Source organism: Heterocephalus glaber, unplaced genomic scaffold, assembly GCF_053883595.1.
Source record: "Heterocephalus glaber isolate CG9 unplaced genomic scaffold, H.glaber_assembly_v1.0 deba00001461, whole genome shotgun sequence".
NCBI classification, from domain to species: domain Eukaryota; kingdom Metazoa; phylum Chordata; class Mammalia; order Rodentia; family Bathyergidae; genus Heterocephalus; species Heterocephalus glaber.
The window spans coordinates 19100387-19127592 of NW_028258308.1; the positions used below are offsets into that span (position 1 = coordinate 19100387).

Below are 27206 nucleotides of genomic sequence, written 5' to 3' on the forward strand. Positions count from 1 at the left end.
TTGTTGAAATTTAAATACATAAATTTAGTTATACTAATTTAAAAAGTTACTTGGACAACAAAACTCTACTAGTTTTGGAAGAGGTTAAGTGTCCTATGAGAAGAGAGAGTTGTCATAGAGGATAAACTGAAATCTTAGAGATTTAATAATTATCTTTTTTAGTTTAAAAGATATTGAAGCTTTCCAGCTATTGATTCAGTAGTATAAATACCTCTGAAAAAATGTTAATGGAGAATGCAAACAAACTGTTAAGCCTTTTTTTATTCCCCGAATTTATTTACTGTTCTTTTTTCCTGCAGGAATGCTCAAGATTTATCACAACTTTCTCACTGATGTTTGCAAGGTTATAACATATGACTATAACACATAATAGAACATTATACATGAACACATTTCTAAGAAAGTTCCCAAAAAACATTTTTCAAGATCAAAAGCCCATCGTCAGAATGAAATTTAACTTACATAACTACTGCTTCAAAGTTAAAAAAAAAAGTCCAAAGTAAATGTTTATAGAGAAAGGGAGCATAAAATATTCAGAGAGAGTAAACTTCTGCTATGACTCATGAACTCTCTCAAAAGCTTGACATTTTATCTAAATTTAAGAAGGTTTAATTAATGAAGCTTAATCTCCTGAAGTAAAAATATACTTTGGTATATCTTAATATCATTGCTGTGTTTTGGATATATCAAACAAATGTAAAGTTTTATGCAAGTTCATTAAAAGTAGTTCTAGCCGTGTTGCCTGACAACTTTTAATACATGAATCTATCTTTGGTGGACAAGAAAAAAAAATGCTATGTATATAAAGACCTTGAGAGAGGCTGGTGGAAGACCTACTTTAATGCTTTCCAGATGGATATCATTGGTTCGAAAGAAAAAATACTTGAAGAAAGCTTCTAGAGATGCATGTTTTAGATGAATGTTTAGGACACAGTACTTCACAGATGCAGCTGAACTTCTTGGAACTGGGGCCTCAGTAGGGATATGTACCCAGTGAATTCGCCACTTAACTTTTGACTTCTGTATATTGTTGTAGGAATGGGGAATTAGTTGAAATTTTAGGTATTTTTAAAAAAGAAATATATCATTTCATCACAGGGTGGCATAATGCTACAATGTGTCACAAAACTCATCTGAGGATCTGGATTTAGGACTTGAGGATGCTTAGTATCTGATACAAAGTGAGATCGTACATGTTGCTTGTGACTGCACTAATAGCTACTCCTATCAATTTTTGATGAAATATAAATTACCCAAGTTTCACTTGATAATCTACAGAACTTAGCTATTAGCTAAGCTCTATTATTAGCTTAAGCTCTATTTTGTAATTTGTTAAGCAACAAAAATATTTTAATAATTAAATTTTAAAATTCTTAGTAATTTAAATATAGTAATTTAAGATCATTACTTTTCACTTTCTCTCCTGGACAGGAATATTATGTGGATGAGATAGAAAGATCTTCAAATTCTATCATAATCATTATGATTATCATCATTACTGCTACCTGTGGTTATATTATAGTATCATTATCACCACAGTGACCAATATACACGCTAGAAGGTTAAAAGTGCTCAATTTTACAATGGACTCGATTATACTTAAAGTCAAAATAAATATCTCAGGTTACACATATCACAAAAATACACCGATAATACAAAAATTATACAATTTTGTTCTCTTTCAAAAACATTATAATTGGATTCTATTGTACCAAAAGCAGATATATCAAAAGTAATATCAACTTATATTTGAGTGTCCCCAAATAGAGATAAAATATCAAAAAATGTGATTTAAATTATAAAAGAGTGGTGAAAAGTTATTAATGAGTTCCTCACTCTATTGCAAATATCTTTAGAAAGTAGATTTAGTTTATTTTGGATCTCATCACCTGGACGTATATAATATTTCTCTTTCTGGAAATGATTTAATGGAACACTAATGAATTTTCTACATTAAGCCAATGACTTCACAGCATGATAATCAGCTAGAATAAAACAAGTGTTTTTAAAAATTATGGATATAATTTTTCTTCATATTTTCTTCCAGAAGTGAGAACAAAACACTAATTATTTAGTAGTAAAGTTTTTATATTGTTCTATTTAAACTTTGTATTAAAGAAAAAAGCTCCAAAATACACTTAAATCTTATTCATAATGATGATTAAAATATTAGGATCTAAAATATATTGTCAGTATTACTTAGGGCATGTGGAAGAAGTTCTTAAGTGCTAAACAAGCCTTTGTAGACACATGCTTTTCTTCTTTATAATATTTTATTTGAAGACACAGTCACTTGAGATTTATCTGGCAATCAAAAATTTATCAATTTTTAAGATTGATTAGACTGTGGATGAGACAAATATATAGATGAAGACGTTCATCTTTTATCAGTGGAAACTCCTGAAGAAAGGATATTGATCTCTAAATGCTAAGTCCTGGTAGTAAAGTAAATATATGTAAGAAGATTCTGGAACACTTAATCAATTAAATAAAATTAGAAAACACCAAACAGTTCTATTATCTAATGATATAGAATTGAAGGTAATTATGTGCACTTGAAATCCAGTCTTCAAAGGGTATTAAAATGAATAAGGCTAGGGATTTAGCTCTTTTAAAAGAAAATGTCTCTCTTAAGATAGATCCTTAGATCATTTATTTATTAAGATGCTTCTAAGATCCATTTTCCAGGGGGTAGTTTTGGTTACTTAGGGACAATATCTTCAAATGATCTTGTACTGGGACATGAAGTGACTTTATGCTTTCATAATGTCTAATATGCCATTTTACTTTGCTAGCTCTAGATGATTTATTTTTCCATGTCCTAGCCTAGATCTCAATTAAAACAATAAATAATGCAACTTTATACATTTTGAAGTACTTAATACTTTAGAAGTAATTCCTTGGCAGTTTAAAATTTTATATTTGCAGTTAATAACAAGGAGAAAGAAATTTCTAAATACCATTCATAAAAGAAATATAATTTAACAGAAAAATAACAAAAAATTCACATTGTAAGAAGTAGAACAATTTTAAAAAATTATTCAATTCAGGAAGCAAATTCCCCTTCAAATTGGATATTGAGAAAGATAACCATCCTTAGCTATGAGTTCCACTGAACAACAGAATTTGTGTATACTTCCACTAAACTCATGAAGTGAATTTGAAGACTTCTAATAATCTATGTTTTCATTAAAATTAATGAACTGACTTACAGACTCTAAAAATTTGGCTTAAGGTCCATTTCTACATAAAAAAGCTTTAAGACATAGAATTTTGTCAACTTTATATTAACCATGTGTTTTTAAAATACATTATTTATATATATAGCATTTTATGTTATATGTGCTTATATATTGTATATAAATTATAATTATACCTACATATATAGATGTATAATTATATTTATATAAGCATATGATAAAAATAAAATTTATATATATAAATCAGGCTTCAGAAAAAAATTAGAAAACATATATATATATACACAGAAATACAGATACGTTATCCTATAAAGTTTACTACACTAATGTTTTCTTTTTCTTTTAATATTTTAACTTGAAAATGAATTAGCAAAATCAAGTATTAATCCTTTATGCCAGCATGTATTTAAGAAAACTTAAATTATATTTACTGGCAAGGCACTCATATGTGTAGAAACATAATATGTAAATTCCTTTCTTTGTAAAAGATGTGATGTTCTAGTTAATATCCTATAATCACATAGTGAGCATCTTATTCCAAGCTCCCGAGTATTATGTTAATATGTCAGAGTATCCTCTTACCTTATTGGAACTTAAGCTGTGAATTCTATCACTAGAATAGCTGTGGGGTATTGGAGGCTCAGGGTAATCCTCAGCACCTTTTGTATTCTTCTTGACAACTTCTACATAGGAAACAGGGAAGATGCCTTGTCTGTTGGTACCTGGAATTTTACCTTCATACCAGTTTTGATCAACTCTTTTAAGGAGAATAATTTTATCTCCCTGTAAAATGAACATTACAAAATGCATTAAAAACAGAGGCACAACAATAGGAAAAGTATAACCATCATTGTTTCCTAATAAATAATAGTTTTATATTTGGGAAATTTTTTGTTTAATCAGAGAAATGCAAGTAAGGCCTTAGTGTGTACTAGAAAAATATAGATGATAAACATATATGCAATTCAGCCATCCATTCTTTAGATTCACTCCTAAGTATACTTGGTTAGTGTGAATAGTCTTATACATGTTTCATACTGGTACAGTGAGCAATGATTTGTGGGTAATTTCAAGAAGCAGACTAACTGAAAAGGTAACATTTCAATGACAGTGGCATCATTCTATTTCTGTCAGATTTGATAGAATGTCTTTCTTCAGGAAGGGCTTCAGAAAGTGTGCCTGAAATGTGTTGCAGAAATCAGCCTCTGGAGAAGGTAAAGTTGAATGGCACACTAGTTTTCTTTTTTAATCTACATTATCTGAATGAAAAAAGAGTGAATATAAAGGGTGGGAACAAAGGTAGCATTCTAGAATATCCATAGTTGTGGCCAGGATTTACACTCCCCTGGTCTGCATCAGGACACTGTAACACGGGGAACAATTCTGATTGTTTGGTGGCCATGTCCCACTAGTCATTAAACATCTGAATAGAATCTTTGGCTTCTGTGGCTACAGAATTATTTACATTTACTTTTCTGCTAACTGCAATCATGCTGAACCTAATTTAAATTTTAATTCAAAACCACACATGGCCCAGAACTAAGACAGCAAGTTACTGTTCAATAGCAAAACTGCAGCTGAACATCCAGAGCTGATATAGAGGTTTGGGTAACTGCACCTGACACAGTGATGAAGGTGACACTGAGCCAGTAGCTGTAGGAGAATAAGGTGTCCTGGTTCAGGTGCTTAGATCTTCACTGAAGTTTCTCTTTTTGTCAAAGTGCTAGATGGTTTATTTACTGTGCTCTACCATCAACTGAGCAGAACATACTGAAGAAAAGTGAACCTTTCCAATGAGTGCACTAGTTTTCTGGTACATCAAGAGCAGGTAACCACTGGGCTACTTGGTGAATTGCACTGGAAAAGATTTTCTTTAAAGCATGAAACAGATGATGATATGGTTTGTGTAATACCAAGCACTATAGCTGGTAGTATAACAGAGAATCAGTTAATGATGCAGAATTAGGACCACATGGAGAGAATTAGATAAGGTTCTGCCAGGCCTAGAACTGTGGAATTTCCTTCATTTTATCAGGCCAACTTTCTCAGTTGGCATGGGAGGTGCCAGAGCACTGAAATTAATATTATTATTGAGGCAGGAGATTAGGGCAAAGCAAAGCAGCTGGAGAACTGAGCATGACCTGTCCATCATAGAGTCCTATCTGTAATGGCCAGGAGGCATGCACAGAGCCCTGAATTAAATGGCCATATCTGACATCAGGGGAGGATATAAAAGCTGGCAGCCATTGGGCACGTAGCCACTGTTTCTCTGCCTTCCAATGGTCCATCCTGCATGTAGGATGTATTTTCTCTTCTCTTTTCTTCCGGAACTCCTTCTTTGGAACACTTCTCTTTTACTTCTTTTCTCTTGCAGTGGCCCATCCTGTAAGAAGGGCATATTTTCTCTTTTCTTCAAGGGCACTTTGTCACAGAACTTCTTTTCTTCCTTTTTTTAAACCATTAGTAAATGTCAAGCTTTTACATTGTTCATATATTCTGTCCAATTCTTTGAACGGAACAATAAGAGCCTGGAAAAGGCCACTAGGCAGGTCAACATCCGGTAACACTATCTTGTCTGTATTGTGTGCAGAAGTAGTTAGTTCAAGCAAATATATATCATTGTATCAGAAACAATAAAAATAATTCACTTATCATTCTCAACTATGCAAAGTAGCAAATCAAAAGAGCTCTTTCTGGTTTGTTGGGAAGGGATGGAAGGATTGAAAAGGGGGCTAGTGAAATCTGGGTTAGCCTGTGGCCTAGAAAAGGATGATCAAGGAAATAGCATCACATGGGTGCCTATTTGAAAAGGATTCCCAGAGAGGTGGACTTTTTGTTACTTTAGGATGATTACTTCATTCCAAGATAGAGAAAAGTGTGCATTGAGATACTTTCTTTTTAAAATAGTTGGATCATAAGGGAACAGAACAAAAATATTTTGAAGTACATTTAAATGCTGTCTCCTTTTGATGTTCCACATGTCTAAGTCTGAGATATTCATCCAAAGCACCTTGTAGAGAGGACTTGGGGCCCTGCTTCCAAGCTATACCACAGACAGATTTTGCCTCACACAGATATCTTTCTGGAAGGGCACATGAACTAGAAGTAAGAGTGTCAGCCTTAAGGAGTCCTTTTTGGAAAATACAAAAATGTCTAAGGAAGATGATAATCTATTTTAGGTTCAAAATTACAATCTTTTCTAATGCACCTCTGAAGAAAATAACCAGTTTACCTTTCTCAGTGAGAGCTCCACATTCGTGTCTGCATTGAAATTATATTTGGCTATAGCTTCTCCGATCTCTCCAGGCTGGGCTGGGGGAGGTGGTCTTGCAGGCTGCGCTTTTTCGGGAGGGGTGAGTTTCTGCAAAGAAAAATAATAGTTTATTCTTGAACTTGTGGTGACTTTTAAATCAACCAACAATCAGGGGAAGGGGAAAGGACCTACCTCTACATATGAGATTGGAAAAATGCCTACTCTTCCGTAGTGCTCTCCCTCATACCAATTTTGATCGATTTTCCTGAGGATGTAGACAGTATCACCTTTCTTAAAAGACAACTCCCTGGAAGAGATGTATTTAAATGTTTTTCCTTATGTATAGCAATTATTCTTAAGATCAACACCCTTGTTAGATCTCCATTAGTCTGGAAAATACACTTCCAACATGTAATCCGTCAAGCTTAGTTAGGTAAGGATTTTCCTTGAAAATTCCTAGAAATCATTCATAACATAACTTCAGAAATAATTTTGAAAAGTATAAACATGACATCTGATATAAATCACAGGCAGATTAATATGACATTTAAGAGGGGACAGTCTATTTGTTTATATTTTTATAGTTGAAGTATTGTGAAGTTTGGCAAAATGATGGATTAATGCTGCATTGAATTTCTTTCTGTCCTGAAGCTAGTTAGCTAGTGACCACCCTCCCCTCCCCTCTGTTGTCCATGTGCTAAAGCTTACAATAAGGAAAAAAAACATCTGGGAGTCTCAAGACAGAGGCGTCAATGCCAGAAAGATATCTGTGGATCTTTGAGTTAGCACAGAGGTAGTATTTGATAAGGAACTCATTTGTGTAAAAGAAAAGGTTTCACACTTTTATTTTCCAATGGGACAATATATTTTAAATGTGAAGACACAAACAAGTGTTTGTTATTTTCTTTGTATCTTTTATTTTTTTAAATAAAATATTTTTAAAACACTACTTCAATTTTTTCTATTTTGACTCTTTCTAAGAAAAACAGTAGGTATAGGAGGCATTTTAAATTTTAAGTTCTGATGAAATTGCTCATTTTGAATAACTCATCCCTACATCTATCACCCTCTTTACACCAGTTTTTCATGACTTTATTGCCCAGGTTGTGTTGGTTCATTATTTTGCCTCCTCAAGTATACTTTACTGAAGGGCATTTAATTAGCATCTTTTCCCCAAGGGCCCCACTTTTATTTTACATATCTACCTTTCACTCTAAGCTTTCTGCCTTGCTTAGTTCAGAATTTTAATTTGGATAATTTATTAGTGCAGAATATACGATGAACAGAGGTTTATGTCAAATGTAGAATATTTTTCATTGATTGAAAGAACTAGTTTACAAAAATGTTTCACATTGAAAGAATGATTACACATTTAGAAGCACTAAAATCTTTATATTTGTTGTGCATTAAATTTTTAGAAAATATAATAAAGATTTATAAAGCTTAACAGTCTAAAGCTTTACGTTCAAATATAATACTTCATTTTTTTTCGAACTGAGATTGAACCCAGACCCTTCCCACTGAACCACATCCTCAGCCCTTTTGAATATTTTATTTTGAGACAGAGTCTCACCAAGTCCCTAAATTGCCCAGGTTGGGCTTGAACTTGCAATCTTCCTGCCTCAGCCTCCCAGAGGGCTGAGATTATAGGTGTGCACCACCATGCCTGAATAGTATTTCCCTCTTTTATTGAAATATTTGATGCAAAAAACAGAAAACAAAATAAGATACTTAATGTTTTCAACCCAATAGTTTTGTTTGTATAAGGAACATTTTATTTCTGGATGAACTATTTTAAATATACATGCAAATTAGGGACAACTAATTTTTTTCTTTTAAATATGAGGAGCTTTTTTCTATTTGTAGAGGGTTGCATTTAAAATTTTTAAGTCATTTAGACAAAGGAAAGTCAATTCCTTCTCCAGTTTCCAAAGCTCAGCCTGTCTCATCTCAGACCTAGAGTCTCATTTTAATCAGCTTTTTTTTTTTTCCCTTTTGAAGAGTGGCTCCTGACAACCTCCGGGAAATGGCATTTTATCTCTTTTCCCACTTAAAAAATTGAGTCATTATATTTAGTGAGTTCCTTGGATATATTTTCATAATTATTATTCATAAGTATATTAAGTAGAGAAAAATAGTTTTGAAGACGTGAGCCTTTGAAAGCTGCACAAGCCACCGAGGACCCTGAGCTTTGTGTCAACACAGAAGTACATTTGGGGTGACGGATGACTGTCTTTACCTCTCCTAAGAACAGAACAAGAGAAATGTGACTAAGCTGTGTTAAGAGCAACTTAATTGTGGTATGAGAGAGAAAGTTTTTTCTTACTAAAATTATGAAAGATAGCTTCTATGGCAGGCTATTTAATCTCTTTCTCTAGGGGCATACACAGTTAAATTTTGCCAGTGTAGGAAGGCCTATCGTGACCTCCGTGAAAGGCAGAGGCAGCATGCAGGAGAGCCTTTCCCCGAATGTCCCGGATGTGGCCATGGAGGAGGGTGAGGGGCTCGGCTCCTAGAGCACACGCAATCCAGTGAGGTAATCAGCACCCAAGCACCGTCCTCACAACCACATAGCATCTTCTTTGAAGGTTTTTTTTTTTCCTCCCTGGTACCGGGAATCGAATTTAGGACCTTGTGCTTGCGAGGCGGGCGTGGTGCCACTGACCTAAATCCCCCGTCTGAAGGTTGTTTTTTATTAAGACTTGATGAAACACTTCCTGAGTCCTGGGAAGACACCCTTCCTATTTTATATGCTTTGTTATTCCTTGGGGAAGTATGTGCTTAAGGTTTTTGATTGATTGTCATGAAGAAGAAAGAAAATGTGCTTTATGTCATAAAATATATCACGCAAATTGCCACATCACACCCAGGTGATTATGCCCAGAGTACACAGAAACAAAGCAGATGCTGCACTGTAGTTGGGACCCAAAGGCCCACTGGTTAGGCTTAGTCCTCGGCTTAGCATTCCCTTGGCTTGACATTATGTAGTGGAAATTTTAAGAGGTGGGGCCTGGTGGGAGGTATTCCGGTAATAGAGCCAAGTCTCTGAAGGGGATGATGGGTCCTGGTCATTTCCTCCTTTTCTTATTTGCACTCTGACCATGAAGTGAATGGCTTTGCTATGCCACATACTCCCAGCCGTGGTGTGCTGCTCTCCTCAAGAGTCCTAAAAGCAGTACATCTGCCCCATCATGATCTGAAACCTCCAAACCGTGAAACAAAATAAATCTCCCTTCACAAGTCTTAGAAATTTTGCTGCAGAAATGGAAAACTGACTAATAGGTTACTTACCCAGTCAAAAAGATGATGTAAGTTTTCTTTAGAATTTTATTTTTTACACCAGATTTAAACCATACTTGATATTTTATTTCTAAACAGCACTTCTCTTAGTTCATTCTCTATATTATCAATATTACCAAATTCTGAGTGGTTTTCTTTCTCTCTCTCTCTTTCTTTCTTTCTTTCTTTCTTTCTTTCTTTCTTTCTTTCTCTTTTCTTTTTTTTTTTGGTACTGGGGATCGAACTCTGGACCTTGCCCTTTCGAGACAGGTCCCAGAACCACTGAGCTAAATCCCTGGCCTAAGTTTACTTTCTTCTTTTTTTTTTGGCTTTTTTTTTAATATGTCTTCTGCCAGACACAGTTTCTTGAAGTAGTAATTCATACTACATGCATTTTAAATAAAATATTTGATCATATATATATTTCAAGTTAAACAGTGTACTTTAGAGGCAATTTACAATAAGTTCAATATTGAATTCTAAAGGAGATCAACGTTTCTTAAATAAATTTTGTGCATATGAACTACAAAAGATCTACACAATTCTTTCTTATTTAAGTCTACTTATGTGCTCAGTGCTAACCTTCCCCAACCACATCCTGTTGGGTGAAGGACTTCCTAAAAAAAACAGGATAAAAGAAATAACACACACAGGACTAGGAAAGCACTAACACAGAAGAACCACAGGGTGTAACTATGCTAGAACCTTCAAGCTTTGAGCAGTAAGAGCCAGAGATTTCACTACAAGAATGTTTGTCCACAGTGCTAGTCATTGATGCTACAGACTATGTTTGACACCAGACAAATGAATGCCATCAAATTCCCCCAGGTAGGGTTAATTATTCCCTGTTACGATTTAAATGTGAAGTGCCCCCCAAAGACTCATGTATTGAGGGCTTGATCCCCAATGCAGCCATCTTCAGACGTGGGGCCTAGCGAGGTGGTTGGAGCATGAAAGCACTGACCTCCTTGGTTGATCATTTCATAGCTATTAGGAGGTGGGGTCCGGTTGGAAGAAGTAGGTCACTGGGGGTGTGCCTCAGTCTCTCTTTTTCTCTTTGACATTTTCCCTCACTTTCTGCTTCCTGACTACCAAGAAGTAAGCAAGCTTTCCTCTATCATTTTGTTTCTGCCTTCAAGCCAATCATGGACTGAAACCTCTGAAACCATGAGCCAAAAAATCCCTATTCTCCTTTTAGTTGTGTATGTTAGGTATTTTATCCCAGCAATAGAAAGGTGACTAAAATACACATCACTTTATTTTTAATTAATTCTTGACACAAAAATTCTAGACACAAAGATTCTTCTTTTTCTGTTGAACTCATTGTGCTCTACCATGCTTAATGTAATTTAAGACTCAGAGTTTCAACTAAACTCAAAATGAAAATAAAATTAGCCTATCCTAATTAGTAATTCTGAAGGAACAAGGTAATTAGAGTGGATTGTTGAATTGGGAATTAGGTCTTATTTATAACGCTTCCCATAGTTAAAACCAACTAAAATCATATGATGAATACTTATCTTACTTACTTAGATGTCTGAGCCTTAAAATCATAAACAGCTTTTGCAGGCAATTTCTGAAAAGAGAGGTAAATAATCAGCATTAACTTAAAATTTGAATTTCTTGCAGTTTCACAGGAAAACAAGACCATAGGGGTGATACACACACACACATACACACACACACGAGTGCTATAAATCCTATGTGCAACTTAAAAATAAATCATATAGATTTGCATTTAGATATTTAAGGTATAACAGGGATATAATGGCTGACCTCTTCACAATCATACTAATCTTAGGAACTAAGGTAGGTTAATGCCATAATAGGCTAATAAAATACCTGTGGAAGATTCTTAGATGTAATTTTGGCGATTACAAAGGTTTTTCGAGGGACAGTTGCAGAGGGTCAATAACTCTGTGGATTGACACAACTCTGAATCACAATAAAAGGACCAGAAGCCACAAGGGACATCATCATCCCCTTTACTAAATATTTATTAACATGTTAGTCAAGAAATATTAGCCCAGTTTTTACTGAGAGACTGGATAGTGGCCAAAAGTATATGTGCAATCATCTTGCTTGCCTGGAGGGTTAACCAATCAGCACACTGTCAATCAGATACTTACCTTAGTTAGGATGGGATGTGACACAGACTCACGCTCAAACTTTGGGGCACACGAATCTATGTGAGACAACCTATACCCTATAGCTCTCCATTGCTCTTCCTTCCATCAACCATTCCTTCACCACATTCTCTTTTCCTGTGAGTCTAGTGAACTTCTGAAAATCTGGACAATTTCTCATGTCCCACAGCCACTGGACTCTGTCAGACATCTGTAAGGTCCTCCTAGTGTGACTGTCAGGGCAAGCCCAGCTTCCAGTTTCCATCAACCCTCATGGTTCCAGGACAGGCAAGGACCAGAGTACCAAGAATCAATTGGTACATGGCTCCCAGGGGCAGTGCTACTAACTGGGTGGTTAAAACTTTTCTTTTTTCTTCAGGGATCCTCTCTAACAAAATTAACCGCAATAATTATTTGTGTAGAATTTATATTGATTTAGAAATTGTAAAGGAAACCTCTTCCTTCAACAAGGCAGCCCTATCGATCCAGGACTCTTTTACACCACAAATGTTAATTCACAGGTGTCACTTAAAGGCACAACTGGGGAAGGACAGGTGCTGTGGTCAGACTGCTTTGAATCCTAGGCTCAGGGTCCAAGGAAAACTTTTTCATTTCTCATTCATTATTTTCATGTTTCAGTCTGGGTTCTTTACTGATTTGGGGTGTAAGTTTTACTGACCAGGGCTTTATCAAGTATGTTATTTTAAAAGACTCCAATGCCAATAATGCACTACCTCTTTTTCTGGAGTTCCTCTTCTTTCCCGTGGTGCACTTCTCCCTAAGTCAGTCAAAGTGGACGCGTAACTTCTGGGGGACTCTCGGTCTGTCGGAAAGGAAAGGGTCAGTCAGAGTGGGAATCCATTCATTCAGAGCAGATTTGGTCAGCTATTTTCCCTGTGGTAACTCTTCCCCTACTCCTCATTCTCCAAAGTGGAAAAGACACCACTATTGAAAACATGGATATAAAACTGATAACTATAAAGTTGTGATGAAAAATACACAAAACAAGAACATTTCAAGAGGAAAATTATCTGAGCTAGAAGAAGTATTATAGTCATGTAGGTAAATATAATTGCTCATTGTTCATTCATTACACTGTAGTACCTGGTGTAGATAATTCATATTTATAGAGATTTTTCATATCAAATAATTTTCACTACTTACTATTTCTGTTCTATTCCAATTAATAATTACTATTAGATAGCCGCTACAGCATGGAGAATTTGAAAATAGCAGCAATTTGTAGAAACAGAAACATTTGTGAAACAATAATTTAAGAAGGTAGTAATGAAAAAGAAAAATAAAATCAAAGAATGAATGATGGTGACAGGACTGTGTCATGCCTCTCTCTCTCTTTCTATTTTTAAATACTTATTGAGTCTTAAAATGTCATCGCCTTTATCTATGGCCTTCCCTTGTGCCCAGTCAATAAACCACCTTATCAGAAAGTATAAGTATTTACTCAAAACCACAAAGGGATAAACAGTCATATCAGTTGCCACATGGCTAATGAAATATTGAGGTTTTTGTTTATCCTAAAGTAAAATATAGATAATTACATTACAAAATTGTGATTGCAAATATTCCTTAGTAGTATCTTGTATTTACTATTACACATTTTATGACTTCTATGTGGGAGTGTAACTAGAGGTTGAAACTATTTCAGTAGTTTATGGTATAGAATTTTTTTTGTCAGTTCTTTTATATCTTTAATGAATTTCATTATATTAAATAACAAGAAACATTAAAATATAATTTATTTTATCCATCTTTGAAGGAATTTAAAATGCTGATGTATCAGAAGAAAACATTGTTTAAATGTTTTGACTACTTTGACTAAATGGGAGAACTGACTACTTACAAGTGGCTATAAATTGCACAACCTATGTCTAACTTTCTGTGAGTTGTGAATTCCAGTGTCTAGGTTTATGAAGGTGACATGGCCGCAAATGTTTCAAGTAAAACTTAGTTTTTTCATTTGTTAGAAGATTATGTGCAGTATGTTTTTCATTCTAAGTTAATATGCTTTTATGAATATAAGGATTTCATAATGATTGTACATTTTAGATTACTTTTACTTTAGATTACTTGGCATATAAACGACTTCTTACTTGGACTGAACATAATTAAAAAGCAAATGTTTTATTAAAGAACAAAATATTTTTGCAATGCATTTCAAAGTCCTTTTAAATCATGTTTCAATAATGTACTCTATCTGCACATAAAATTGAGACATGATTATATTAGGTATTAGAAAAGTAGACAAGGTAGCTAATTGAAAAGTTACATTCTGCCATGTCTCAGTGTCAAAATTTCCAATTGTTGAAGTTGACTTTAAAAATCCTAACTTACATATTTGAAGTATGTTGAATAGTGTAAGTGAAAGCAAAGATAAACAATAAACTACTAAAATAAGTACATTTGTACAATGATAATGAATAATTGAGACATAAATTACACTAATGTGAAATTTAAATGATGTCTCTTTTTGTCTATAGAGATATTTTATACACAAGTTAGGGATCATCAGGAGTTTGAATCTCCTCTCATTATCTGCTGTCTGTGTAATCTTGAGCAACTCTCTTGTCCTGTCTCAATGTCTTCAATAAAACAGTGCTTACAATAATAACTCATTCCACTTGTCTATTCCAGTTTTAACTAGATAATGTATGTTAAGTATTATGGTGTATAGAAGGCTCTTTTTTGAGAACCCAAGTTTCTGCTGGAATGTTCACTCCAGACTCTTGAAATTCACATAGTAAAAAATGCACTTTAAGAGGTAATGAAAAGGATCGGATAAAAATATTAAAAGCATCTGTGTTTTTAGGTTATGTAAACCTCAAATAAACATCACATTTGAATTTCTATCAGTCCTTGTGTTGCCACTTCAAAGTTATCTATGAAAACAAAGTTGAGGGTCACTTTTAACCTAATTCAAATTTGAATGTTAGACTGCTTTAGCAGAAATAAAACAAGTAATGGAAAAGAAGAGAAAATGAATACATTGAGTGATGGAAATGAGACTTTCCCATATACAGCTTAAAGATACATTCACAAAAATTTTATCCTGATTGTATGCTTTAAATGGAGAAAGTTATTAAATAAATCCAACTATCTTTATTATTTGTTAATTACTAATCAAATATTCAGTTTGGCCTCCTGTATGTTTTGATACAGAATCTTCTGTACAGAATATGAGCAACTTGAGTGAATAGCTATACAATTTTAAGGATTCTATAAAAATAAAAGAAAAGGCTATTTGTTACACTATTGGTTTTGATTAATTTTACAGTGAAGAAAGTTCTCCCTAAGGATACTAATATTCACTTACAATTTCTGGCTTGAAATAGTCTTTTCAATTTGGTAAATCACTAATTTGTTGTCTCAATGTAACAGTTATAACCTTAGCAAACAAAATGTTTGGCTTTCACTTTCGAATGAGTACATTTTTGTGAATCGATGATTACCTTAAGCCACACATGGAGCTCAAATATTACACAGGCAAATGAGAAATACTAAGGCATGTTGGCACAACAAGCATTTGCTTTGAGACATATGATGATGTCAAGTGGTCTCATAGCTCAGAAACGATGAGATGTGGGAATAGGAAATGAAAGAGCTGGAGGGTGGGTATCTGAACCACATGGAAAAAAAGAAAGAAAAGTTCATCCACCTTGGAGATTCAGTGCACTGTCATGGTACTGGTGGTGGTAGCTGTTGTTGGTTGTGTCCACATCTGGGAAAGAGGCACTGTGAGGCATTCTCCCACAATCAGTCTGGTACATTGGACAATGAATAGCACCATCGTGAGGCAGTGGGTGGAAAGGCTGGTGCGTGGGGCTCCTTTTCAGAGCTTTAAGGGATGAGTTCCTTTCAGGAATATCTGGCAGCAATTCACTGATAAGACGGTGCAATATACTGTTGTCCGGCAAACTTCCTCTTCTTTTTTCAGCTTTGATTTGGTCACAGATGTCTTTAAGGGCAGAGTCCAAAGCCTCAAATACAGATGCTTTACATTTTGCCTTTTCAGTCTGTTTTTTGGGGGTCAAATTTTTTTTCCTCCGGAAAGGCACAGGACTGACTAGAAATGCAAGTTTGGACAGGCCAGGGTCCATTTCTTGTCTTCCAGGCTGTTCAACACTTTCATGCTTAGCTCTTTCATGTTTTAACATTGTGGTGAATCGAGTATAGGAGGCTGGGCACCGGCCCTTGCAGGAGCTGATGAGGTGCCGATGGTGGTGGTGGTGATGGTGGTGATGATGGTGGCTGGATCCATAGAAACTTTCAGAGGATGTGAATGAAAAGTGATCAAAATCACTTTCACTGCAAAAGGATGACCCTTCCACATGGATGTAGTCACTGTGATCAGACACAACTCCATCTTGGTCACTGTCGGAAAATTCCATGTGAGTTCTTGGTTGCTCATCACTGGTGACTTCAATGTGAATTGGCACCAGGGCTTTAGACTTGTAGCTTCGTTGAACCTGAGAAGGGTGTCTACTTTGATTTTCTTCCTCCAGCAAAGACTCAATGGAAAATCGCCTCTTGGGGCACAAACCATTTTGTTGTGGTTCGAGGGTAACAGGAGATAACATTTCATCTCCTAAATTTGGCATGGATTTTGACTTTTGAATCAACTTTTCAAATTCTGAGATCCGGGTGGGTACCATGTCCCTAGGCACCTCTTCCGTGGAGGACTGGCTCCATCCGTGGAGCAGGCCCTTGTGTTGCTGCTCCTTTTCATACTGCATTATTCTCGACTTCACCGAGCAAATCACCTCTGAATTCATCAAGTCCTTGCGATTAATGCGGTGCATTTTCTTGTACAGTTTTAGGAACCCGGGGGCGTTGTGGGCTGACCTGTGTCTGGCCCTTGATCTGCCATTACTGCGACCCTCCTGGATGTAAGAGGAACCCCAGGTCAAGGGACAGCTCTCTTTGGAATCCTCTTCACATAACAGGGAGCCCATACTTTCTGACTTGGTTTGTGGGTCAGGGAAGCTATCACAGTCATCATTCAGGAGATCGTCACAGCTACGGGATTTGATTTTGGGGGACACGGATTCTTCAGTGCTGCTCCATATCTCTGCATTTTGCCGGGCCATCTGCCAGCCATTCTTGAAAGTGATGGCCCTTTGTGAGTCCCTCGGGACATCCAGATGCTGTCTATAAGGACTACAGTACTCTAACTCACTGGAGGGGGTGCCGTTGAGCCCTGAGTAACTGCAAAGGGATGGACATATTTTGCTATCATCCCCGCCTTTTAATCCAGAGCAGCGTGGCAAGAGAGAGACGTTTAGAGAAGTTAAAAGGTTCACAAAGAGAGGAGAGTATATCAGCATCAGACAGCACAGCAAAGAGAAACCAGTTAGTGTGGCTTAATCTAGACACTGATTGTTAACACATGTAGCTTCAATTTTAGAGGAAAAAGGTCTAATTCTACAGGCATGAAAATACTTCTTCAATGAATGTAGCGTTACAGAGTTTAGAGTCAACAAAACCATATATAATAAGTAGCTAGTGTAGTTAATATACTCATTTCTGTTGTATAATTCATAGATCTTTTTGCCAATATGGTATAAAAAAAGAGAAACAAAATAATTGTATCTCTTAAGCTAATATCATGCTCTGGTAGTAATTTACAGGCTTAAAAATTCATGCCAAAATTGTTATAGACTTAATCAATTTAATAGGGTGAGGATTTGAAGCTCATTTGACTTGTGATAATACACAGGTAAAAAGTAATTATAATTTTACATTTAATGAATATTCTCATAACTGTATTAAATAATTTTTCATGGGCTTTGGATAGAAGAAGGTGTAAGGAAAAATATTTTCTAAAGTTGCAAAATCAAAGTACTGTGAACTATTGCTGCCAATATGTTTTTCAACAATAAAATAACTAGATCCTCTTTAAACAAACTGATTTATTTCTTTAATTGCTCACCTTCAACCTTTATTAGCTACATTGTTCTTTTAAGGATAACTGGATATAATGTAAACTTTCATCAGAGGTAAATGAATCATGCTTCTTTTATGGACAGGTTTTTTTTTTATTAAACCATTCATTTTCAATTTGACAACAGAAAGCTAAATTTGACCTCAATTTGGAACATCTATGGAAATATTGTTTGCTTTTGCTCTGCTGAATTCTCTAGTAAATGAGAGACCAAATTACATCTAACAGGACATTTCTTCTTTAAAATAAAACCTAGTGAAGGAAAATATCTCTATTAACAACTAATGACTTGTGTTCCTTCAGTTTTTCAAAAGTAACCAAGAACATTAAGTTGATATGTAGTATTTGGGAAAGGAAGTTGACCTAACACTCCCTATGATAAAACAAACATTTAAATTTGTCAGAATCTTTTCAAGTGTTGGATAGTAGCCAAGAATAATGAATCAATGCCATTTCATGACTTACTTGTTATCTTAAGGTATTTGTGTAAATGAGTGGAGGCCAATAAAGGCATCTCTGTTAACCCAGAAGAAGTGTAAGGAATGGGGCTCCCTTCCTCTGAAGCATCCAGCCACTCTTCACATCTTGAAGAGGCCTTGGAAGGGCCCAGCCTCCTGCCTAAACATAGTCAGTTATTCTACCCAGTTTGCCTTTCGTATACAACTCAACTGCTAATTGGCTTCAACTGCCGAGTGGCAACAGTTTTAGTGCCTACAATTGATCTATGTAGCCAAATGTGTCCTTTTTCATGGAAACTTCTGCTAGAGCTCATTTTCTTCACACATTTAAAAATTATCCTCTCTTCTGTTCTAACTCCAAGAGATTGGAGGAGATTGTGGGGCTCCAAATTTGGTATGGCCCTAGGTCTATATGGGAGTTGGTTCAGTCCTGTCTCTCCATCTCAAAAACATTGCTGTCCCCACAGCAATAACACACTAAATGATCTTTCAGAGACCAGAATGAGTGACTTATTCTCTTTCAACACTTAGCTCTCTGAATTTCCAAAGAGGAGGCAGGAAATTGGAAAAGTGGCTTGTTGATTTCTAAATTATAATTATGAATTAAAACCAGTTAGTTCTTATTGTGGACTGCTATAAATTGACCACTGTGTTAAGAGGTAGAACATGAATATTCTACTGTATACATGAAGATTGAACAAAATATAGACTAAATGCTTAAAGAAATGACTTTAATAGATTAGACAATTTTTTACCTAAAATTTTAAAAATGGATGATTTAGGGAATAATTTCTCTACTGCTACTTATAATTCTCAGTCTGTATATTTGACTAATTTGCTAGTTATAGTGAAGTTAGAAAATTTCCACTACTTGTAATGTTTATAAATGTTATCTCTGTTGACTTGACAGCAAATTATTTGAACTTGTTTAAAAAATAATTTATTTAACTGGAGAAATAAAGCATCAATAGATGCTTGTCTAGATCCTTTGAACCATCCAAGTGGCTCACCAGCTTAAGTCAGACTGTGAGGAAACAAAGTTATTGTTCTGAAGCTGTATTTTATTTGAGACACTGTGGGAAAAAGCCAGAAAATATCGGTATTACTATCAAATAACAGCTCTCATATGTATTATAGGCTAAAACTTAAACTAGTAAATTGTTGTTCATTTATCGGTGCTCACCTTTTGCTCTTGAGGGGGAGGAAGGAGAAGAACTAATGAGAGACTTTGTCAAAGTGGTGCTTGATCCTGGGAGGTCTGCCCTACTGGGGCTGGTCCTCCTTGCAATGTGATCCCCCAAGCCTCTGGGTGGACCTACTGCAGGCTCACTCTTCCTCCGTTTCCTGAAGTCACTGGCCATGCTTGCAGAACTGAAAGAAGGGGCAGCATCAGTGTGACTGGCATTGCAAGAGGTTAGCAAGTGCACTAGAGAGACTTGTGGAATATGCAAGAGACAGCAATTTAATACCTGAAATTTAACCCCCTTCACCCCCAAAACTGCATTATGAGGAACTCATCCTTTGATGTTCAAAATGATTTCTTTAGAATCATCTTACGGATCTTATTCTTTTTAAGCTTACATAAAACTTGACTGTAAAGCACAGCCCCTCCGTATCTCCATATATTCAACCAACTGTGGGTTGGAATAATTTAAAAATGTATCTGCACTGAACATGTGAAGATTTGTTTTCTTATCATTATTCCCTAAGCAATACAATGTAACAAGTATTTGTATAGGATTTATATTGAATTAGGCATTATAATTAACCCAGAGAGAAAGGATATGGGAAGATGGCACAGATTATATGCAAATACTTGCTACTTATATGAGATTTGGGTATCCAAAGATTTTAGTGTCCTTGGGAGTCCTGGGAGCAAGTCTCAGTAGTTATTGAGTAACAACTGTACAGAGTTGCTCTGTACCAACTTTCTTTTCTCTTGCTCATGTTTTCCCCTATTATTTACATCTATGAGTATAGCATATTTGTTACCATTGATGGATCTACCTTAACAAGTCATCATTTTAAGTCTATGTATACATGATGATTCATGCTGTGTGCTACACATTCTGTGCTTTAAAGAGTGTCTTATGAGATGTGTTCATCACTAATGAATTATGTAGAACAGTTTTATTATCATCAAATTCCCCATGTATCACCTTTTCATCCATTCTTCTCTGTTCCTGCTGCCTCAGAACCACTGACCTTCTCATTGTCTCCATGCTTTGTCTTTTCCAGAATCTCACAGTTGGGACTACACAGTATACAGTCTTTTCAGATTGACTTCCTTTACTAAGTAATATACTTTAAATTTCCTCTATTTTTTGATCATTTGATAGCTCATTTAATTTCCTTGCTTAATAATCCTTTATATGGATGTACCACAGTTTGTTTGCCCATTCATCTACTGAGGGACATGTTTGTTACTCCCAAGTGCTGGCAATTATAGAGAAAGCAGCTATAAGCATCTATGTGCACGTTTTTCTTTTTTTGTGAACATGTTTATAATCAACTTTTAAAGTAAATTTCTGCTATAGTGAATATATTATTACCAACACTTCCGTCTTTTGATTTGTAACATATATCTTTTCTATATAATGTAGAATCCCAGCAATATGAATATTTCTGGATTGGAGGGTAAGCCAAAATGGAGGCAAGAACTGGATAAAAGGAAGACATCTAGCAAAACAAGTTTCTATTATCTCAAGAATTACTTGTAGCTTTTCCCTAACCTTAGCTTTGGAAGACCTCCCATTGGAATTCCAACCTTCTTCATCTAAATAATGACCAATAATCTGGTCAGAAAATAAACTATTAAAAATTCCTTTCACCTGGTTGTATAAAGTGGAGTTGATAATCTATAACAGCAGGGAATTTTTATCAAGGTTTTGAGTTGAGGGCAATATCACTTAAGAAAAACATTACTGAAAGAAGAGATACATGATATGGTATATATGGTCTGTCAAATTGCTGGATAGAATTAGGTAAACAGTGACAATTCTAGGTATGGCTCTTATGGAACTCAGCAGGATGCTATGTGCTTTATTTATACCTTTGTCTCAATTAGCCCACATAGAAACCTATGAGGTATCACAGGTTATCGCATCTGTACAAATGAGCAAACTGGACACACCGGCCTGAGAAATACAGAATTGGAGCCAGTCCTCAGAATTTGTCTGCATTCTCTTAAAGAGGGTGTCCATCTCCCAGACTTAGTTATTGTGACTATCCTGCCATATGATGGTTTGTTTATCTTTACAGTAAGCTCTTAGGTCAGACTGAAGCTCTAAAATTCAAATATTTCATACATTTTCAGTGCAAAGATAAAGAGTAGAAAGTTAGTGGAGTTCCTTTCTTTGTATTATTAATTCAGTTACATGGCACTCATGAAGCCAGTTTATGAAGGACCTGACTTGTAAAGTTTTCTACTGATGTTGATAGAAATTTATAGAATGGCAAATTAATGTTATACAAATATTTGCTGATGATACAATATGCCTGGATGTTTGCAATATTCAGTACTGCTATTGAACTATGTTTGAATTTCAGTAATATTTTAAAATAAGTGTGGTAGGGCCGCAGATTTGGCTCAGTGATATGGTGCCTGCCTCACAAGTGCAAGGTCCTGAGTTTGATCCCTGGTACCAAAAAAAAAAAAAAGTGTGATATTTAAAGCCTACTAAGAGAATTTAACATTTAGCAGACTCTGAGGGGCATGCTACCTTAGCTCAATTCTATTTTGTTTCTCTCCTTTCTAACTGTGAAAACTTGACAAGATAGTGAGCCTGTGTTAGTTTCTTCAGAAATAAAGTGGGGACAGTATTTAACTCATAGTACTGTCATTCGGTTGAATATGTACTTATATAATATGTACTTATATATGTCATATATCAGTAATAAAAGCCTTTCTGGTTTGTGTGGCGAGAATATGATTAACAAATACATGTAATAATTTTCTACTTTGTAAAAGTTTTACACATATCATAAGTGTTACCTAACTAGTATAATCCCCTTTTAAAGAAAGAAAACTGACTAAAGCAAAGACAAGAGAACTTATCAGTCTATGAAGAAATCTAGAATTATTTCACTTTAGTTTTATAAATTCTTGAATATGATAGTATACAATGATACAGAAAAACAAATTAACTTCATGAGGTGTGGTACTTAAAATGAATGATGTATAATCTTCACGATCATTTTGCTGAATAATATAATTATTTTACAAGATTGGTATAGACTCTTCTGGTTATATAAATATATATTCTTACCTGCTGGGCCTCTCCAGGCTTCTGTCTATAGAGGACTGATATATGGAGGCCTGTGAAGACAGAAAATGATTACAATGACAGATTTTGTCTGTCAACATTAAATTAGGTACTCTGAAAGGAATATTATAAATATTGAGATTGGAAGTATCATTTAGTATGATTACGAAAATGTCTTTCCAAAGAGAAAGAAATCAGAGAACCTGATTTCTACCTTTCTCCTATCTACTTTCTCTGATGTACTGTACTGCATTTCTCTTATAAGTTATCAAGTATTAATTTCATGGGGAGAAAATAAAAATCAAAAACATTTCCTCAGATATACTGAAATGAATAAAGAGTTGAAGTTATACCACAGCATTAACTTCAGAATCTTTTCTATTGATCAACTGTAAGAAATTTCTTACAAGAAAGAAGGGTTTGATTTTTAAAAAAAAATTTGCAGTCATACTTCAGTCCTTGTAAAACAACTTCATTATAATTTTGTTTTGTCATTATCAAGCGTTATCTTTAAAATACAACATATAAGCAGAACTTGAGATATTTCCAACATTTTAATAAAACACACAGAATTTCATTTGGAACCAAACTAACTTGGACTTCAATCAGGTACAGATTTATAAATTTCAAATAAGGTGAGTTTAGGGTTAGTTTAAAATAAATAATCTAAAGAATCAAAATATAACTTTTTAAAGATGTACTTTAAACATTTTTCTTTATTCTGAACTGTACACTGAAAAAATTTAGCAAAAAACAATAGACAGAAAGTTTTCATTTCTCATGTCCACCCACTGGGACAAATGCTAAGTTATCCGAAAGGCAGGAGAGGATGAATATTGAGCTCCTGAATATCGGAGGTACATTGCAAGTGGCAGTGATATGATGTCTAGTATACATGGGGAAAGGTATGATGGCTTTAGGTATGGCTCTGATCACTCTTGATGCTCAATTCATCATCCTAGACAAATTTTAGTTTGACTAAAAACTGAAAGTCTAGTTTGAAAATGTTTGTTTGTTTGTAATAGCTAAAACTTGGAAACAGCCCAATTACCCATCAACTAGAGACTGGATAAAGAAATTGTGTGGTTTTTTTAATAAAATGGAGTACTACTCAGCCATAAAGAATGAGAAACTAGAGACATTTATAGCTAAGTGGATGCACATTGAGGCCATACTCTTAAGTGAAATAAATAGGGCACACATGTGTAAATACCAAATAGTTTCTCTAGTGTGAGAAACTGAAATTGGAAATAAGGATTAAAATGTATAATTGATATTGTGAAATAGGAAGAAAAGGTCTGAAGGAGTAGGGGAAGTGGGAGGGGTAGGGAAAGGAAAGAAGGGAAAAGAAAAAATATGTGAAAAGAAAAAAATGGAAACAAAGTCTTTGTAAATAGGGAAGGGTGGAGGGGGTGAAGGGAGGGCAGGGGAATGGGGAAAAAATAAGAACCAAGATACATCATGTAAAGGTACAAGATCCCAATGATGAATGTAACTGTATTATATACCTAAAATGTGCCAATAAACTTAATGGAAAAAAAAGAAAATGTTTGTTTGTATGAAAGTTAAAAAAATGCCAGCCAGAAATGTAAGATTTGACAAGTTTTATCCTATCAAACAGAAACATTTTACCAGAGCATTAAAAGCCTACTTAATGGATATTAAATCGGACTTTACAAATGATTTCTGCAACTCTGTTTTCTACTAATTGATAAATTGGTAGCAATTAACCAATTAAAACATTGGTACATAACTTTTCAATTCTTTATGTAGATCAATCTGACATGCCTCCTTATGTATAAGTCTAAAATCACTTCTACTAACTTAATATTTTCATTTAATTCTATTTTACTCAGTAAGAATGGAGACCTGTCCAGGAAGAAACAAAAACATCTCTCAGCATGGTAATATTCCCCTTCCTTTTAGACAGAAGAAACATATTTTAGTATTTTAGTTCCTAAAAATACTTAGATTCCTAAGTTTTCAACAAATATAAAATTGGAAAAAATACAATGCACTATTCTGATAAACTTCATGGTTATTTTAAATTATTGTACTCCTAATTAGATAGCAGAAAGATAGAAAAACAGTAAAGAAGAAAGAAAACTAAAAAAGCCCCAGATAGTTGCATTACAATTTAGAAATTATTAGTGCTATATATTTACAGAAGAGCAGGACTTAAGAGTCTTAGAGCATTGCTATCTGTGGGTCATGAATTTCTTGTGATACCTTAACACACAGTTGATCACAAAAAGGGACAAATTCAGAACAGTCTTGGAACACTCCAGAGATCAGAGATTTTGAATTGTCAGATTATGATAAACCTAAACAATATTGTAATATGAAATGAGATAGTGTAAGAATTGATAAACTAATTGTATTTTGAAGTTAGTGCATGAAACTACAATTATTTTTTTCTTGTACTGATTTTCACAACCAAAATAAGCTAAAATCAGTTTTTGAATTTATTTATACTGAAAGAAAGCTCAGTATTAATAGTAAAATGTATAGACTGGTAACCAAGAAGAAAAGTTGTATAATAATTATATGAATGATATTCATTTTGAAATGCAAATTGTCCCCAGAAATTGCAAACAAGCTTTAACAACCCATCTTACCTTTCATGATCTACTGAGTATTTACACATTACTATTATTTTAACATACTTTCAAGATTTTTAGAGTGATATATAGACACTGAATCACTGTTAAGTAATCATGTGATTAAACTTTGCCTAAAAATTCTTACTTAACCTTCATTAATAGCAGTTTCTCACTTAGACTTATGGACTAAAAAGTATATTTGTTGTTGATGACATATACCAGGCACTTGACAAATGGTAACTAAGATAATGTCTAATCAAATGGTTATTAAGGCCAGAATCAGATTCTTTATAGGATTGTGTTTTCATATACTCTGAAAAACCATGATCTTAAAAGACTAACATAGTTAATATGCTATTAAACACCATACCCCTCTTAAACCCAACACATAATGGTAAATAGTTTAACTACTAGCAAAATGCTGTTTCTTCATATATGAAGGTAATATAACATACAGAGCAGACTTACTTATTTTATTTGATTTTGTTCAGAATATATACCTGGGTTCAAAACATAAGTCTTGGAGAAAAAAGACTGAATTCTATATCTTACAATGTTATTCCATTTAACTTTTTATTTAATATATAAATATTTTATTCACTTCCCTGTTGTAGCACATATTTTCATGCTTACTACTCTGGAAATAATCTGAAATTGAAAACCAGCTTTAAAAACGTAGGCAGCTCCTCCTGACTTTATACTTGCAATTCCAGTGATCACCACTATGTGTCAGTAGTACATACTGCAACTTAAAGTTTTCAATTAGTTTTGTTTTTGTAGTTTCACATATTTAAGACTTTTTAATGTACACGTGTTATTCATTAAGTGTTGTAGTCACTTAAGATCACAAATCAAGTGCTGTGAGAAAATTAGTTTATTTCATTTGCTTTCATCTTAGCTGTTTCTAAGAGCTCTCTTACAGAGCAAAACAGTGCCATATTTGCTTGTGTCTTCCAATGAGTCCTTTATTTGCTCTCTACAATAAACTTTTCTGTTTTTCTTTGCACAGAGCAGAGTTAAAAAAGCGTTACCTTTGGATTATTTCTGTGTTTTCCATGCTCTTTTAGCCTAACTGAAATTTACATTGGCATAAATATTTCACCCAAATGATTGCCAAAAGCATTCTTAACTAAAGATTTCAAGGGACTTGCATCTCATATATATGCCAGTCATGGTATGTTATAATGGCTGCATAGATTACAGGATTATTAATGTCTGTCAAGGGTTTGGGTTTGGGAAATTGTAACATACATGCTAGGTCTTTTTCAGACCTATTCTTGTCTGATTTCAAGTTACAAGTATTTGGGAAGGAAAAGGAAGAATAAAAATAAATTTTAGGAATATGTGGGATATAAGCATCTGATTATCCAAGAACCTAAACCATTATTCTCTATCTCTAAGCATGGTAACAACAAATCTTTGAGAGGCCTAATAGTATTTTACACAAGCCTAATAAAACCAGAGAGTTAATATATGCACTAAGACCAATATTTTTCATATGTGAGCTTTGTGCTGCTGAATACCAAAGCTACATTGGTGTTTAGTTTTGTTTTGTATTACTGGAGATTGAATCCATGGACTGCTGAGCTGCATCCCCAGCTCTTTTTAGTTTTTTTTATTTTGAGCCTTGCTAAGTTGCCCAGGCTTGCCTTGAACTTGTGATCCTTCTGCCTCAGCCTCTTGAGTTGTTGGGATTACAGGTATGTTCCATCACACCAACCCTTCTCTGAGTAGTTTAACTGAAGGTTATAGTTGGAATCATTACTGACTTGGAGTTCAGAAATAAGCAACAATTTTGGTATAATAAATGTCTAGGCAATGATACTGGATAATGCAACACAACGATATGAAAATAGATTTCCAGAACTAGCTCAGACATTATAGTGAACAGTATGGCACAGATGTGCAGATGCACAGTAGTACCTTCTAAGATAGAGATCTGAAAAAAGAGAATAATTGGGCCGGGGATTTAGCTCAGTGGTTCCGCCGCCTGCCTCGCAAGCGGAAGGACCCAAGTTCGATCCTCGGTACCAAAAAAAAAAAAAAAAAAAAAGAGAATAATT

At 34.6% G+C, this 27206-nt stretch overlaps 1 protein-coding gene across 36 annotated transcripts in view; it reads right to left on the reverse strand.

Moving 5' to 3' along the window:
* Window positions 1-27206, reverse strand: part of Sorbs2 (sorbin and SH3 domain containing 2) — a 392887-nt gene that overhangs the window by 19755 nt on the left and 345926 nt on the right. For 20 of the 36 annotated variants that reach the window (XM_087217110.1, XM_021265052.2, XM_004853042.4 and 17 more), the window contains 7 exons: window positions 22544-22593; window positions 19459-19646; window positions 12593-12681; window positions 11262-11308; window positions 6646-6760; window positions 6433-6561; window positions 3783-3983 (listed from right to left, as the gene is read on the reverse strand). In XM_087217110.1, the coding sequence (XP_087073236.1) occupies window positions 3783-3983; window positions 6433-6561; window positions 6646-6760; window positions 11262-11308; window positions 12593-12681; window positions 19459-19646; window positions 22544-22593 (819 nt within the window). Of the gene's footprint in view, window positions 1-3782; window positions 3984-6432; window positions 6562-6645; window positions 6761-11261; window positions 11309-12592; window positions 12682-15531; window positions 17119-19458; window positions 19647-22543; window positions 22594-27206 lie in introns of all 36 variants that reach the window. The other 16 variants (XM_087217106.1, XM_021265020.2, XM_087217109.1 and 13 more) reach the window with 1 other exon arrangement.